General features: G+C 39.9%; 1 protein-coding gene across 10 annotated transcripts in view; it reads left to right on the top strand.

Annotated features, from left to right (window-relative positions):
• LOC149232942 (putative U3 small nucleolar RNA-associated protein 7) overlaps positions 1-14,304 on the top strand; it is a 109,698-nt gene extending 95,394 nt beyond the window's left edge. For all 10 annotated transcript variants that reach the window (XM_089379569.1, XM_089379575.1, XM_089379568.1 and 7 more), the window contains 5 exons: positions 7,783-7,915; positions 8,175-8,293; positions 10,465-10,532; positions 12,710-12,758; positions 12,891-14,304. In XM_089379569.1, coding sequence (XP_089235695.1) covers positions 7,783-7,915; positions 8,175-8,293; positions 10,465-10,532; positions 12,710-12,758; positions 12,891-13,907 — 1,386 coding nt within the window. In that variant the 3' untranslated portion in view covers positions 13,908-14,304. The remainder of the gene's footprint in view (positions 1-7,782; positions 7,916-8,174; positions 8,294-10,464; positions 10,533-12,709; positions 12,759-12,890) is intronic.
• The last annotated feature ends 393 nt before the right edge of the window (positions 14,305-14,697 follow it).

Genomic DNA, 14,697 nt, shown 5'->3' with positions numbered 1-14,697 from the left:
CTGCCAAACCTTCAACCCCAAAAAGTAGTGCATCAGTTCCATATTGGTCATATCAAACAATGAAACAAGATCTCTCTTGCAGTGCTGGATGAGTCTATTGTCTCCTGTAATAAAAAAATCATCCACATGAAAAACCAGAATGAGTGGATCGTCACCAACTATGATGAAGTATAGGTTCGGATTTGCATCACTCTTCTATAAACCCATCTCTTGCAAGTAGGCATCTATCCTCTCATACCATGTCCTCGACACCCGCTTTAGTCCATATAAGGCTTTCTTAAGCCTACACACATGAGACTCCCTTCCATGCACCTCAAAGCCCTGTGGCTGCTCAATGTACACCTCCTCTTGTATAACGCCATTGAGAAAGACAATCTTCACATCCATCTGGTGAATCCTCCAACCCATCTCAATTGCTATAGATATGACTGTTCTAATGGAAGTGTAATGAGCAACAGGAGCGAAGGTCTCCTCATAGTCAACTCCCTCTACCTGTGAGCAAGGTTATATGGGAGCGGGAGCGGAAGCGGGGAGTGGGAGTGGGGAGCGACATTTTCAAAAGCTCTTGGGTCAAGAGCGAATTTTAATATAATATATATTTTGATGCATATATGTCAGCAAAAGAATGGAAAATGATGAATTAGATATAAAAAGCATAAAAACATGGATTAAACCATATAACGTCAATCATCTAGAAGTTATAATCTTCATCAACCACGTCCACAAGTTACAAGTTCTCATTTATATAACATGTAAGGGTGCACATAACCAAAATAACATTGAGTGTAATCCATCTCTGAACCAAAAATATATCAACAAATAGGCTCTAGATGGCCTCTAGCATTTAACATTAAGAATTTACCATGAATTGCATATTAATACGAGGGACATAAGTTTGAATATTAGGTTGCCCTACTAAAAAACTCTTGTTTATTTGAAAAAAAATTGCATTTGGAACATCTTTGTGACAAAATTTTTGTGAAAAAACCAAGGAGAGATTTTTTGTTTCGTTTTGCGGGAGCGCGCTCTCGGGTCGCTCTTGATTCGCTCCCGCTCGGAGTGCTCTCTGGGAGCGATTCAAGAGGGGGGGGGGAAGCACTCCCTCGCAACCCTGCTTGTGAGGACCCCCACGACACAAAATGAACTTTGAACTTCTCCAAGCTACCATCCACAACATGTTTGATCTTGTAGAGCCACTTGGAAGTCACCACCGAATTCCCCTCAGGTCTCGGCGCTACCTCCCAAACATCATTCTTCATGATGGAGGCATACTCCTCCACCATGGCATCCTTCTAGATCTGTTGATTGGCGACCTCCTCATAACTAGTTGGCTTTGTCTTCACGACATCTTCCACAAAGCCACCCAACCTCTTTGGTGGTCTGCTTTCCCTCATTGACCACTTGGGCTTCCCCATTGCCTCCCGGGCTTTCTTCAGGGTGTCACGAAGCCATCTTGGCTTCCTCTCCTTGTAGTAGCCTCCTTGGGTGGTATGGGAAAATCCTCAACTGGAGCCTCTCCTCCTCATGAGGAAGGCTCTGTTATGACCAATGGAGATCTTGGACTCTGATATTTTGCACTTGATGATCCTGCACCAGGTGATCATGCACTCGGTGATACTAGAGTCTGTGAACCTATCACCCCTGAAGAAGGTGATCCTAGATATCATTTTTGGGATTCAACTGCGTTAAGTAAGATCATTCACGTATGACCATTTCCATGAGAGGTAGTCGTAACTGACTAATTTCTCATGATTTTTGAATAGTTCACTTAGCACTCATTGCATCGGGTGATGCTCACAGGGGTGAAGAAGTGGGATTGAAACTAGTGAAATGTGGAGAACGAATCACATAGCATCAATCATCACTTCCGGGGCTTGCACCCGGTAACCAGGACTTCCCAGGAGGTCACCCATCCCAGAACTCCTCTGGCTCAAGCGCGCTTAACTGTGGAGTTTTTCCCCACAATCAAGCCCACTTAGTGTACCACTGATGCTCTTGAAACTTGTGGTGTGGCCCCTTATCGAGGAGCCTGCTGCTCTACCTGATCAACCTCCCAAGACCATTTCAAGGCCCTCTCCTCCTCAAATCTCACATCTTGCCTCTAGACAACTTTCCTCTGTGTAGGAATATATATGCGATAGGTCCTGCTAGTCTCATTGTAACCCACTAGGATACCCTTCTCTACAAGTGGGTTCCAACTTTGTCCTCTTCTCCTTAGGGATGTGTGAATATGTAAGGCACCCAAAGATCCTAATGTGCCCAACCTTCGACTTCTTGTCAGTAAACACCTCCTTAGGAGTCTTGTTCCCCAAGACTCTATGTGGGCTCTTTCTCTGCAAATACACGACAGTGTTACACGCCTCGGCCCACAAGAAGAAAGGTAATCTCTGGTCATGCAACATGGCTTTAGCTGCACCCACTATGGCCCTGTTCTTCCTCTTTGCCACCCCATTCTGCTGGGGGTTATAAGGCACTATGTACTCCCTCTTGATGCCCACACTCCTACAAAACTCCTTCATCTCCGTGGAGGTATACTCACCCCCATTATCTGATCTCAACACCTTGATCTTCCTCCCTGTTTGGCTCTCCATAAGAGCCTTAAAATCTTGGAACCTCTTGAAGGCCTCGTCCTTGGTCTTTAGAAAGAAAATCCTGGAGTGGTCATTAATGAAGGTCACATAGTACTCACATCTGCTCAGAGATACATGAGACATAGGACCACAAACATCAGAGTGTACCAAGTCAAGGATACCTATAGCTCTGTTGTCGTTGCTTGGGAAAGGTATCTTGGGGTACTTTCCCAAAGCACACCCCCTGCACACATCATGATGCTCCGTGCTAAACTTTGGTAAACCAATAACCATCTCCCTCAGCATCCTCAAAGCTCCATGGTGCAAGTGGGCCATCCTCCTATGCCATAGCTTGCACAACTCATTGCTGCTGGTTTGTGCCACCAAGACTCTAATAAGCTGAAACATAAACTTGTATAACTTCCCACTTCGGACTCCAGTAGGTCTAGCATGCTCAACACTAGATCCCTTGGGATATATCAAGACCTATCCTCTATGGAACACAACCTCATACCCTTTGTCCTCCAAGCTAGAATCTGATATCAAGTTCTTTTCCAACACTATAACATAACGAACATCAGTCACCTTTAGAGGAGGCAATGACTCCCTCTGAAATGATACTGTCCCCACTGCTGCCGCTCTGACCTTGGAGTTATCTCCAAGCACAACCTCCAAGTCAATATCATCCTCTAAGAAACTCATGAAGTGCTCTCTCACTCCAGTGATATGGCAGGATGCTCCATTGTCAACAAACCAAGCACGGGAAGATGTAACATGAGTGGCTAAACTCACCACCAAGGCAGACTCATCCACTTTTGTTGATAAGGCAAACTCAATGTCAAATCGGGAAGTGAAATCGTCCACCTCTGCTGAAGCTGCAACTCCTTGCTTCTTCTTGTTGGGACATTGAACAAAATAGTGACCCATATTCCCACAAGCAAAGCATTTCACTTTGCTCATGTCTTTCTCCTTTGCCTTTTGCTTCCCCTTCTTCTGCTTTGCTCCACTAGAAGACCCCTTCTTGGACTTATTCTTCTTGCCCTTTGCCGCAAGAGCAACTTTCTCCTCACCTTCCCCACCACTCTGGCTACCCGCCATGGCACTCCTCTTGGATGAAATCGTCCCACATCCTCCTCTAGTCTGGAAAGTGCTCTCTAATCACAATGCCATGTATGAATCCATCCCATTTCTCGGTGAACCCATTTAATGCAATCTTGACCAACTGGTCCTCTGGGATAGCCTCTCCCACGGCAGCCAACTCCTCCTTCACCTATGAAATCCTGGTGAGGTATGAGGTCACACTGTTGGTCTTGGTCATCTTGGTGTTTCTTAGCTTTTGCCTCAACACCATCTTCCTGTTCTCATTGGAACTTTGGTGTAATGTGACTAGAGACTCCCAAATCTCGTAGGCAAACTTCATCCCTGTCACATGAGGGAATAGGTGATTATTGATGGCATCAAGGATGATCCTATTTGCTTTTACATTCTTCTTGTTGAATTTTGTCAACTGTGTTTGGTCAGTAGGAGGTTGCACTGCATTCTCTACAATGTCCCATATCTTCAACTCCTCAAACAAAAGTGTCATCCTCTCCTTCCAAGGGCCAAAATTATCAGCCTCACTCAATCTGCCCTCTACCCTCAACCTAGTGGCCATGACCCTCACGAGTCACAACCAACAAAATGGAGCAGATTTGATACTAGGCAGTCTCCTTCCTCTTAACCAACATTTCTTTGGGTTTCTGAATGAGGTTTAGTGACTGCTGTTCGCTGAATATGCAGAAGTTTTGCATACTAGTCTTTGTATCAGCTGATGAACTTTTCAGATCTGAACACCTTCAGGCTTTGATGCCATGTAGCAAATTTAAGAGTGCTGTAGCCCAACCCAATTTTCAAGCTTTGCATGGTTTAATGCCCAAACCCATCATAAAATATTAAAAACATTTGATTGATATTTATATCAGATTTGCATTTACTTAAAACATAAGAGCTACTCTATCATTTTTCCACAACTGATACAAGAGAAAATTGCTAGCATGCACATGAATTTAACACACTTATTTTTGGTCAATTGACCCTGGAAAAACCCACAAGGGGAAAACCAGTTCTTCTAGGAGGATTTTTATTTGCTTGTTGGAAATTTTATACAACAAAAATACAACAAGAGATTAACTTATCTCTTTCCTTTGAAGAAGCATTTATGAGGTTGTCTTTGCACAGAGGTCTGGACTGATAAATCTAAGACCACAGTCTGGTCTCCTCCAGCAGAAAATACTGCCTCTCTCACAGCTCCTTCACTGTTGTAATGGACCCTGTTGAAAAGTGTAACTAGGTTCGGTCTTTATAATGACATGTAATTGTGATTTCTGTAAATGATGAAAACTAAAATTATTATTGGCTTGCCTCATGGGTTTCATGAGCAAGGGATTTTATTTTTAGATGGCTCCCTTTGTGAGCATTTAGGATTTGTCAAAAGAATTAATGTCATGTATGGAGAGCCCTTCTTGGGTATATTTCAAATGTATATGAGTTTATAGAAATGTCTGGAAGACCTCCAAAGACAAATGCAAGTTCTCCTCTTCAAGTCGGCCTCAAGGAGTAAAAATCTCATGTCGGCTCACCTAAATGGAGACACACCTATTCAGTTTCACATGTCGGCTTATTTATGGGACAACCAGTATAAATAGCCGTGTAGATTATTCCATTTCCACAGTTCAGAAGTTCGGATATCCCTGAGATTTTCGGATGACAATTACAGTGCTAAGTTCAGATGAGAGTGTAGAAGAAAGTTTGGTGAAGGAGCTCGGACTAGGGTACAGAAGTATAGAGATAAACTCGGAGCAGTCAAGATAAAACTGTCTCGTTACAGCGAGGAAAAATCTTGGAGAAATTACAGTGATCCAAGTTTCGGTTCTAGCACAAAAAAAATCTCTATGTCTCGGTTCAGAAATACAGTCTCACAGTACATTGCTATTACAGATTGGTAACCATCTCTGTGTGCTCGGATAGGCGATGATCTCAGTCCATCCACAGTTTGTTTTGGAGCTGTCTCTGTAACTTTGTTTTGGTGTCTCCATGGTGAGCAAGGCTCGGTACTATCACAGTTTGAAGGTATTGATGAGGACTCAATGCCATCACAGAAATAAGATCTGTGTCATGTTAGTGACAAGGTCTCGGTGGAAACTATGTCTTGGTGCTAAGAAGGTCAAAGCGGAAGAAGAGTCAAGAAGAAGGTTGACTGTCAAGAGAACTTGTGTCTTGGTCTTGGAGTGGCAAATAGGTCAAGGGTCTTGGTCTTGGTATTCGTCAATTGGAATCTCTATAAGAAGAATTTTGTGCGGGTTTTCCTCTCAAAGAGTGGGAGGTTTTGGTCCTGGCTTATAGCCTACATTCTGCGTCTCTTGTCTATTTATGTTAATGCATTGGTAGCTGTTTGATGAAGAAGAACACTAACAATCTAAGTAGAAGATCCTAATATAAAGTTGTAAAAGACACTCACAAGCAGTTACTAATTAAGAGAAATCACCTAATTCATGATGCCCTAGATTTCTCAGCAGACCCATTGTACAGTCACCTTATCAGCCTTAAGAACCCAAGTTTCCTCACTCAAACATGCCTTAAAACAAGCTGGTCGAACTTGGAGAAAGCAGGTCTGAAATTTTCACTGAGCTGGCCTGAAATTTTCACTGAGTATACACAGGAAATGGAGGCCTGAGATTTTCGCTGTACAGGCCCGGAAATCTTGGGATTCGAGTGGCTGAGTGAAAGAGGATTTCTCTGCTGCCTGAACGTTGAAACAAATCTGACTTAAAACCTGAAGCATGCTCAGAACAAGCAGTAAATGATTTATCTGCATTCCTCTTTGAGATTCGAGCTCCCACACAGGCTTGAACTTGGCCTTCTAGAGATTTGAACCCTGTAGCTTGATCCTTGCTCTCTCTGCTGTAGAATTTCCAAGCTCTCCTCCTCCTGTCTCCTTGCTCCTCTCCTCAATAGCTCCCATGAGAATAATGAGCTCTAATTTTCTTTTTCCTCCTTTTTGTCTTCTCAATAAGATGAGAACCCTAACCCTTAGATCTAATGGCTGAGATTAAATGTCAGCTCATTAGATCGAGGGTGGAGATCGTTTCTTCTTGACCCTTTTTTTAATGTGCCCCCCTTCAATTAATGAGCCTCCATAGTACTTTTTAATGTTTTAGTACTATGGTCACTTTTTCCTCATAAAGTCACTTTTAGAATATAAAAATCACTTAAATAGTATAAAGTGTACTTAGCACTTTTCAAATAAGGTGACTTTTAAAACACATGTGACTTTAATAATGTAAAGTACCTAGTACATCTCCACATAAAAAGTACTTTAGCCCCTTGACATTAATTAGACACATAATGTCACTTAGACAAAAGGTGATTAATGTGTCTCCCTAGGCCAAAAGGAGAAATGTGTAAGAAGCACCTCCTTGGTACCCTTATTTTCAACACAGTAGAATATTTCCTTAGGTGGGATACTCTCTCCTAGAAATGGAAGTTTCAGATGGTGGATTTATTTATTTGCTTGGCAACTTGTAACCTGATAATTGCTTTATTATTTCAAATATTGCAAGGGAATTGGTTTTCTCTGTTTTGGTTTAGCCTGGTGTTGTATCTTCTGGATGCATGCAGGACAAATATTATGCTGACCTTGTGGAAGCTGTATTCGTGTTATCTGATTTACCAAATTCTTGGATACTGATTGATTTGAGGGAGTTTGTCCTTTACATATCGAGCAAGTCCAATGTTCCCCTTTAAGAACTATTTTTCCAGACAGTCACAGACAGCACTGAGTTCTGCTGGATTATTAATACCGATCTTCTTTTTGCTTGATAAGCACAGGTTTTTGTATGTATCTTTTTCTGTTATTGGAACTGTAGTAAAATAATTCAGTAAACACTGCATAGGTAATTATGTGTTGTCAAGAAGCATAATACATCCTTAATATTTGGCTTTCTACATACAATGATAGCATTGCTGAATTTGTTAGGGATAGTTGATGCTTACATGGAAAAACAAGGTTGAAAGGTTTAGGCATTTTGTGATGCTCTCTCATAAAAATTTATGTTTGAAAAATTGCTTAAAATATTTCTTCTTCCAAAACTAGTTATTTATTTCAAATCGGTGGAAGCTTAGTAATTCAAGATTTTGGATATTTATCTGTACAAGCCTTTCATGTCATTGTCAGTGGCTTCTACCAAGTGAGGGAGGGTACTTGGAGGCAGAAGGCTTAGAAAAGACAAGCAACTACAAACAAGAAGACATTGTTCGTGAGGTAGATCTTTTGAGTTCGAGGAAGGCATTTGACATTAAGCTACAAGGTATACAATTATCTTTTTCTCAGAAGGTATATAATTATCTGCGCCAACTGTTGAATTGATATCGGCTTAAATGCTATACCCTTTTGTTCTGCCTGGAATTTTGAGGCTTGTTCACTATAGAATATTATCTATATTGGCTTTGTATCATGGGAGCTACTTCTTAGTTAATTTTGCTAAAGAGATGGTATAGGGTGCACTTTTTGATCAGGATATTGTCTTCCATATTGCTGATAGTGAAGAACATTTTTGTTTTGAACAGAATTTGGACCATATATCGTGAATTACACTTTGAATGGTCGTTACATGGTAATGGCGGGTCGCAAGGGTCATCTATCGATTATGGATTGGAAAGATTTACGACTCATAAAGGAATTGCAGGTTAGATATTTTACACTTCTTGTAGACAGATACATCAATTTAATAGAGTGTATGATAATGAGCACCAAACATTTATTTTCTTTTGCTATTCCCAAGTGTCTTGGCACAAACAAAATGCAGACACATGAAGCATAGTGGATCTTAATACTTGACTGCATTTCAAATAAAGTGATGTATGAATTGTTAAGGAAGGGTGAAGTGATTTATGAATTCAAGGTTGGGTGGGATAGGTCATAAACGGCTGAACACCAGAAAGAGTATTTTTAACTATGAAGGATATAAGAAAAAATGGTTATAATATTTGAGTAGAGAGTAAAAGATTGATTTGATGCTTCTGTATAAATCTAAAATTTCTGTGAGCATGTGCAGAATTATGATTAGATTCTTTGCATTTTGTGGAGATTTCTTTTATTTATATATATGTGTGTAGGATAAACTTTATCCAAAACACACCAGTTTGTGCACATGATTCCAGTATGATTCCTGTTACCTCCTAGACCTGCACTCAAAGATATTCAGAGTCTCAAACCCATGTGCAACCCTGGAAACACTTAGGAAGGTTGCTCATTGTCACCACAACAACTCTTCCTCTCACTTTAGGCCAGCTCTCCTCTAGCACAAGAGGGAAATCCATAGGAAATATATAGGATGGTGGACCAACACTGGTACCTATCCAATGAATTACGGAGTCAAGCTTTACAAACAAGATAGTTTGAATATTATGGAGAAGATGTAATTAAGCCATACATTGATGTTCCATAATTAGTCCAAAAGAGGCATTTAGGTTACACAAGAATAAGTGAGATCCCTTATACAAGATCCACCATTGCAACCACAAATTATGGCCAAAATAACATGCAACCACTAAATCATGTAGGAACAACCATAACGTAAAGCCAAAAATGAAGTTACAAGGTAGGACAGCCTTCCAGTGCATTAACAGCCCAACACTACATCATATCTTCAAATCTGATTTCATCACATTAGAAGAGCCATTAAGGTAGGACAGCCTTCTAAAATCCAAAGTTACATCAAGGATTACAGAGGGCACTCCATAGGCACTCCCACTTGGAGCACATTTTCAAAGCCAAAGCATCCCCTAGGATGATGCTCATGTTTTCATTGAATACAGCTACCAAACTACAATGGCTATTCCAGAAGCAAAACAATGGCAATCCTTTTAAAGACTCTAGTCACCCATTTAAAACACGAGAGAGATGGTAAACCACCCATATAAACTTGCCCCTTGATTTCTTCCTCCCAATAGTTCTTCAACAAAGCTTGGAGGAGATCTCCCATCAATTCAACCACGCCCTTTACAAATTAAACTCTCCTCTATTTATATTCTTCACATCAAACCCTTATGGAATAAAATATTATTAAATTTCTTCTAGATCCACATTTTGCTCCAAGCAAACTTTCTCAAAGTTGGGCGCTCAGCAGAGGGTGAAAAGATGGATAAAATATGCTTTGAACAGTTCTTCCTGCCGCATGTCATTCTTACGTTAGGGGTGCTCCCTTAAAATGCTCGTTTGACGTTGTTTTAGGTCTCATATGCCATCTGTCAATCTCTCTAATACTCAACAAGGGGTGGAGCGCTCCTCAAACTAGGCCACAATTCTTCCTTAAAAGTTAAAACGACACCCAATTGCCATTTGTTCTTTTTTTGGCTAAGGTATTTGTTAAATAGAGCATATAAGCATTTGACCATGTCTTTACCTTGAAATGTGCCTTGAATGCCTCCTTGGGTGAGGTGTTGCCCTTCTTTAACCTCTTTGACTGTGTGTCATGGCCCGGAGTGGACGCTTTTTCCATGTGGCATTCTTCTTGAATAAAGTGCTCTTGAAATAAGGATCTTCTAACCACTTCTTGTATTGATTTGGACCTTGATGAGACAACACTCCTTTTTGATTGCCTTGGAGTGAAAAGAAACTCAAAATATATGAACTGATCAAGTTCCATATATATGTATATTATTTTATTTTTTATTTTTTTTAGGAGAGGAATGTATAGAGATTTGTTTGCAGTAAAGCTTCCAAGGTTATCTTAGGCAGATAAATTGGATTAGGTCAAAGGATTTAATTAATTGTTCTTTTTGGAGATATCTGATAACATGTACTTGTAAGAGGAGACATTTCGCTTTTTGGATAACTTTTGATGATTCTTCGCAGGTCAGAGAAACAGTGCGTGATGTGAAATTCCTGCATAACGAGCTATTTTTTGCGACGGCTCAGAAAAAGTATACCTCTCAACTTTGTATTTGATCATTTTCCCTCCAACTAGGATAACACCAGAAATGTTGTGAATTAACCGAGAAATTGATTTCTTATATACATCTGGCTGGTTGCTTCCTTTTTTGTGTGCTGCAATGGTTAAATCATTATGAAAGTTATGCCCATGATGGCTGCTTCAGAAAACAGTTATGCCCATCTAGCATGTTAGTATCCACTTAGCATCAATGTATAATATTAGTATATAGTATAGAGATTGTTTGTTTTACATGCTTGCCTCATTATGTTATTGTTTACATGCCACTTCAAGGTATTAATGGTCAGTCTCGAAGATGTGTTTACTAATATAATTTTATCACAGCAATCCAGCATTTGACGAACTGGCTCTTTCATATAGATTCTGGCAAAACTTGTAACTCTTGCCCAACAATAATTAATGAATCCAATAAGTTTGTTATCTGGAATTCTATTTGGAGAAATCCTCAGGTTGTTAGGATGAAGATGATGGATCACAGACATCAAGGAGTGTGGATAGGAACTAGGGTGATACCGATTTTCTAGCTGATTGGAGTGTGAAGACCATATAAATATGTTGTATAATAGAGGAAGTACATTCTAGACTTTAGAGACACATATAGGATGAGGAAAAGACCTCAAGTGAAATTTTTTCCTTGGAAAACCCCTGGGCACTTCCTCTCATTCTGAGGATGGTACCTAGAGTAAAGTGAGCTGTGTAGGCTATTGTATGCTGACCCAACAGTGACATTGAGTGAAGACCACATAGGCAGAGGCAGCCAGCTTGGCCACTTGACCTCGAGACTTCTTGCTTCCTATTCACAGCTTTTAACCACTCATGTATTGGAATGTTTTGCATGCCCAAGTCAAGTTCCACACTGCATACTTAATTTGATAAATTGATTCATTGTAATAAATGAATTTATGTATTATGTTGTGCTTTAAATTATAAATATGTTTTGAATTGGCAATTTGACTGATTTTTGTTTCTTTTCTGCAGAAAAATCATAACTTTTTATTGAAGTATAAAAAGTTACATTGTACATGCCCATTGCATTCACTATCTGTCCAGCATGATTAAAAACAAAAATCTAGATAAAAAAACATATGTCCTTCAGGCTTTTTTATCCAGCCCATGAGTCCCCTTTTTGAGTTCCATCATAACCAAAAAGACCATAAACAACTGTCCCTATCAGCTATCTGGTTGGTACAAACCTCAGCCATTATAATTACATCATATAAAACTGGTCACTGATTTAAAAAAACAGTTTGTTTGGTAAATCAGCAAACTATAATACTGTGTAAAAAACTAGATAAAAACCATGTGCCTGTAATTATAGATAAAAAAAGGGCTGGTGCTGGTATCTGTGGACTGTCCCATCTAGACATTTGCTGACCTGCCAAGAGCCTGGATCCTGCCTAGCACCGTCCTTAGAGAGCTGATCTGCCACTGCATTCCGCTCCCTGAGTAATAGAGCCAGTTCCAGTGCCCTTATCGGTATCGACTGCTGGCTCTTCTCTGGACCGCTGAGCCTGCTGTCCATCCTCCACGATTTCCTTATGATCCTCTGAATCTTTCCGAATTGTTCTACTGTCCACTTGAACAGCTGGAGGAGGATCACTGTTTTCCGGTGCCCTTGGCCTGAAGTCATTACCTGCACCCCATACTCCACCAGCCTCCAGCCCTGCCTGATTATGACTCTGAAACTCAACAGGCAGTCCTTTGCCATGTGCCCTAGTTTATGACAACGCCAGCATCGATACGGCAGCTCATCATAGTCCAAAGTTTGCAGATGGGACTGCCCCTCGAAGAAAATTTTGAAATTTTCGAAGAGTCCCTCCCTCGGATCTACAAATCCTCTTGAAATACTCTTGATATGTTTGGGCTCTTGATAATTGTTTTCATAACTCCTTTCTTCTTTCTTGGTTTGGGTCTCTACTTATATGTGAGTTATGTTCAGTTTAGAATTTAGTATTTATTCTTGCTGCTGATACCCGCACAATTGGTATAATTGTAGGAGCAAAGTAACACATGCAAGTTATGCTTAACTGATGTGCCCCTTACGGGCATATGTAAATTTGGTTGCTAGCATGAAATGCATTTTGTCTTCAAATCTCCTTTAGCTATGTCATATATCTTATTGTTTTGGTAAATGGTTGGATTTTGCAGGTATATCTATATCTATGACAGTTCTGGTACAGAAATCCACTGTCTCAAGGTAAGCATGCTATGCTGCTAACAGTCGTGGTGTTTTGGTACTTAGGATTGATTATTTATTCCTGACACGATCTCTACTTAGAGACAATGGTTCTTTAGTGGAAATGGTAAATGCTGATTTCAATTTTTCCAGGATCACACTGACCCACTAAGACTTGAATTTCTTCCAAAGCACTTTCTTCTGGCATCTACAAACAAGTATGGTATATTGCGATACCAGGATACGAGTACTGGTGAATTGATTTCCCAACACCGAACACATCTAGGTCGCTGTGATGTAATGCGTATGAATCCTTATAATGCAGTTATAGCTTTAGGACACAACAATGGCACTGTTACAATGTGGAGCCCTAATATGAACACTCCTCTCATCAGTATGCTATGTCACCATGGTCCTGTGACTGCATTGGCTTTTGATTCTCAAGGGCACCAAATGATTACAGCAGGAAATGATGGAAAAATCAAAATATGGGATCTGAGAAAATATGCACCTTTGCATGGCTATTCCTGTCATGCAAAAAGCCTGGATGTCAGTCAAAGAGGTTTACTGGCTGTTGGATGTGAGTCACTAGTAGAAATTTGGAGAGATGCTCTAACAACGAAGCAGCAAAGGCCATATTTGAAACACCGTTTTGTAAATGGATCTCAGGTGCAAAACCTTGCATTCTGTCCATATGAGGATATAATTGCCATTGGACATTCTACAGGGATAACTTCCATTCTTGTACCAGGATCAGGGGAGCCTAACTTCGACACATTTGTTGCAAATCCATTTGAAACAGCTAAGCAGCGTCGTGAAAAAGAGATTCATTCACTCCTTGATAAGTTGCAGCCAGAAATGATTATGCTAGACCCAGAAACTATTGGTGCTGTGCAACGCTCTCAGAGAGAAAACCAGCAAACTAAGACTCAACAGGCCCAGGAAGCTAACATGCAGGTAGCTATTGCTGCGGGTAAAAATGTTGTTTTGAAAAATAAAACGAAGGGCAGAAACAAACCAAGCAAAAGACAAAAGAAAAAGCAGGATAATGTGATCAGAGCAAAACGGCCTTTTGTTGAGCAACAACTAAAGAAGGAACAATCAATTAAGAAGCAGAAGACCAATGATTTAAATCTGCCTAAAGCTCTTGAACGTTTTGTTCGCAAATAATTGTCATATTTTAGCTCAATCACAGATCCTTCAACTTGCTACCAACTTTGTTTAGGAAAGTTGATGCGTTTCTAATTGTTTTTTAGGGTATTCCTCTTTTAAGGGTCATTTTTATCGGGATATCTGGGTATCTGATGTATAGAATTTATGGAATAGCATTGAATGCATATTATCTCCACTTTTTTGAATTCTAGTATTTGATTAAAAAATATTTTTATGCTTTATGTTTCATGTTACGGACATATTTACAGACAATGGTGCCATTGGTTGCCAACCAAGGCACATAATCTTATGACATGCTGCAAGATGATGAAAATTCCTCAATCTAGCATTATGCAAGATGATATGAAGAAATCTTTGTCACTAAATTTTACTTATAAGATATTTTTATGCTTTATGTTTCATGTTACGGACATATTTACAGACAATGGTGCCATTGGTTGCCAACCAAGGCACATAATCTTATGACATGCTGCAAGATGATGAAAATTCCTCAATCTAGCATTATGCAAGATGATATGAAGAAATTTTTGTCACTAAATTTTACTTATAAGATATTTTTATGCTTTATGTTTCATGTTACGGACATATTTACAGACAATGGTGCCATTGGTTGCCAACCAAGGCACATAATCTTATGACATGCTGCAAGATGATGGAAATTCCTCAATCTAGCATTATGCAAGATGATATGAAGAAATTTTTGTCACTAAATTTTACTTATAAGATATTTTTATGCTTTATGTTTCATGTTACGGACATATTTACAGACAATGGTGCCATTGGTTGC

Source organism: Pinus tabuliformis, chromosome J (assembly GCF_031772625.1).
Source record: "Pinus tabuliformis cultivar Carrire ecotype Pingquan chromosome J, CPIR1, whole genome shotgun sequence".
Lineage (NCBI taxonomy): Eukaryota > Viridiplantae > Streptophyta > Pinopsida > Pinales > Pinaceae > Pinus > Pinus tabuliformis.
Note: the sequence above shows the minus strand (reverse complement) of the source record. Positions and strands in the feature narration are given on the sequence as shown.